Below are 1,396 nucleotides of genomic sequence, written 5' to 3'. Positions count from 1 at the left end.
TCTATCAATACAGCGACCCTTGTATGCAAAGCTTAGACTATCGTCTCATGGTCCCACCTGCCTTGGCTTTGATTGATGTAACAACAGTATCTGTCATACGGGCTGTTCTGCTTGTAGGAGCAAACTATGATACTGTCCTGGGGCACAAAGAAGATGCTGTCCTCCGGCTCAGGGTGCTCGGATCTGTCCCATACTGAGCACTTGGCTTCCAAGGCACTGTAGGCGAGGGAACTGCCCGAGGGACAGTAGCCATCCAGGTATCTGGAAGTCTCCTCCCGATGCCCGCTCTGGACCAAGCTCTGGCATTCTCTTTCCTCCACGGGTGTGGGGGTGGTGATGGAGGTGGCCATAGGCACTTCACCCTGCCCCTGTGGGGGAGGCTTCCCCCTGAGGCCAGCCTTCTTAGCCAGCGCATCTGAGCTCCCCTTGCCTGACTCAAGGTCTGAAGGGGTCCTCAGCAGTTCCACCACCTCCTTGTCCTTGGGTTTCCGGAAGCAGGGCAGTTTGCGGACCCATAGCAGCTCGTTCTCGGGCCACTTGGTGCATCCCTCGGTTTTCCTGGCCAGGGCAATGGCTGCGATGCCCGGTAGGCAGATGGCTGGCCCGATGGCCAGGAGGGGGATGTTTCCCAGGGTCTCCCCTTTCATCCCAGAGACGGTGAACATGAAACCAAAGACCAGGAAGACACTGACCAGGGCCACCACCAGCCCAGTCCTCGGGTTAATGTCATCAGGCCGCATCTTTCACTCCATCCAGGTTGGGGGCTGCTTGCTGGCCAGGAAGCAGGTTCCTCTCTGCTGCTGGAGGCGAAACCACAGTGGGTTAAAACCAAAACCAAACAAAACACAAAACCCAAGTCAAGTTCCCACCCGCCAGCTCTCTGTCTCTCTCTTGCTCTTTGTCTCTGACTCTACTTGCCTTTCGGTCTTGGTGTCTGACTCTCTGTCCCTGTCTTCATCTTTCTTGCAATCTCTCTGTCTCTTTCGCCCTGTTCCACTTGCAATCTCTCCCTCTCTATTTCTCTTTCTCCCTCTGTTTCTCTTGCAATCTCAATTTCTCTCTCTCGTTCCCCATCCCTCTCTCCCTTTCTCACTATTGCAACCTGTCTCTCTCATATGAACATGCACGGACTGGGGTCATCGAGGTACCTGAGGTTTTCAGCAGTCCCCCGTTTCGCGGGAGCAGGGAAAGAAGCCAGTCTGAGTCTCGTCAGAAACCTCCACAGCAGCTGCCCCTTGGCTCGCTCCCTTGGTTCTGGGAGGAAAGCCTGGTTTTCCCCAGTGGCTCTGCACCCAGGAGGTGGGACGTGGGAAAGTGTCTTTCCTAGCAGCGGCCGTCGGTCCCCAGGGCTGGGGAAGCGGAGCCGCGGCGCAGCCCAGCGCGGGCTCAGCGCACA

The 1,396-nt window shown here is 56.7% G+C and overlaps 1 protein-coding gene across 1 annotated transcript; it reads right to left on the bottom strand.

Moving 5' to 3' along the window:
* Positions 1 to 18: 18 nt before the first annotated feature.
* Positions 19 to 802, bottom strand: TMEM215 (transmembrane protein 215). Its single transcript, XM_008582406.1, has one exon. The coding sequence runs from the start codon at positions 738 to 740 to the stop codon at positions 33 to 35; it is 708 nt and encodes a 235-aa protein (XP_008580628.1). The 5' UTR covers positions 741 to 802; the 3' UTR covers positions 19 to 32.
* Between the last annotated feature and the right edge of the window lie 594 nt (positions 803 to 1,396).

This window comes from Galeopterus variegatus, unplaced genomic scaffold (genome assembly GCF_000696425.1).
Source record: "Galeopterus variegatus unplaced genomic scaffold, G_variegatus-3.0.2 Scaffold2605, whole genome shotgun sequence".
NCBI lineage: Eukaryota > Metazoa > Chordata > Mammalia > Dermoptera > Cynocephalidae > Galeopterus > Galeopterus variegatus.
This window is presented reverse-complemented; position numbering and strand designations above follow the sequence as displayed.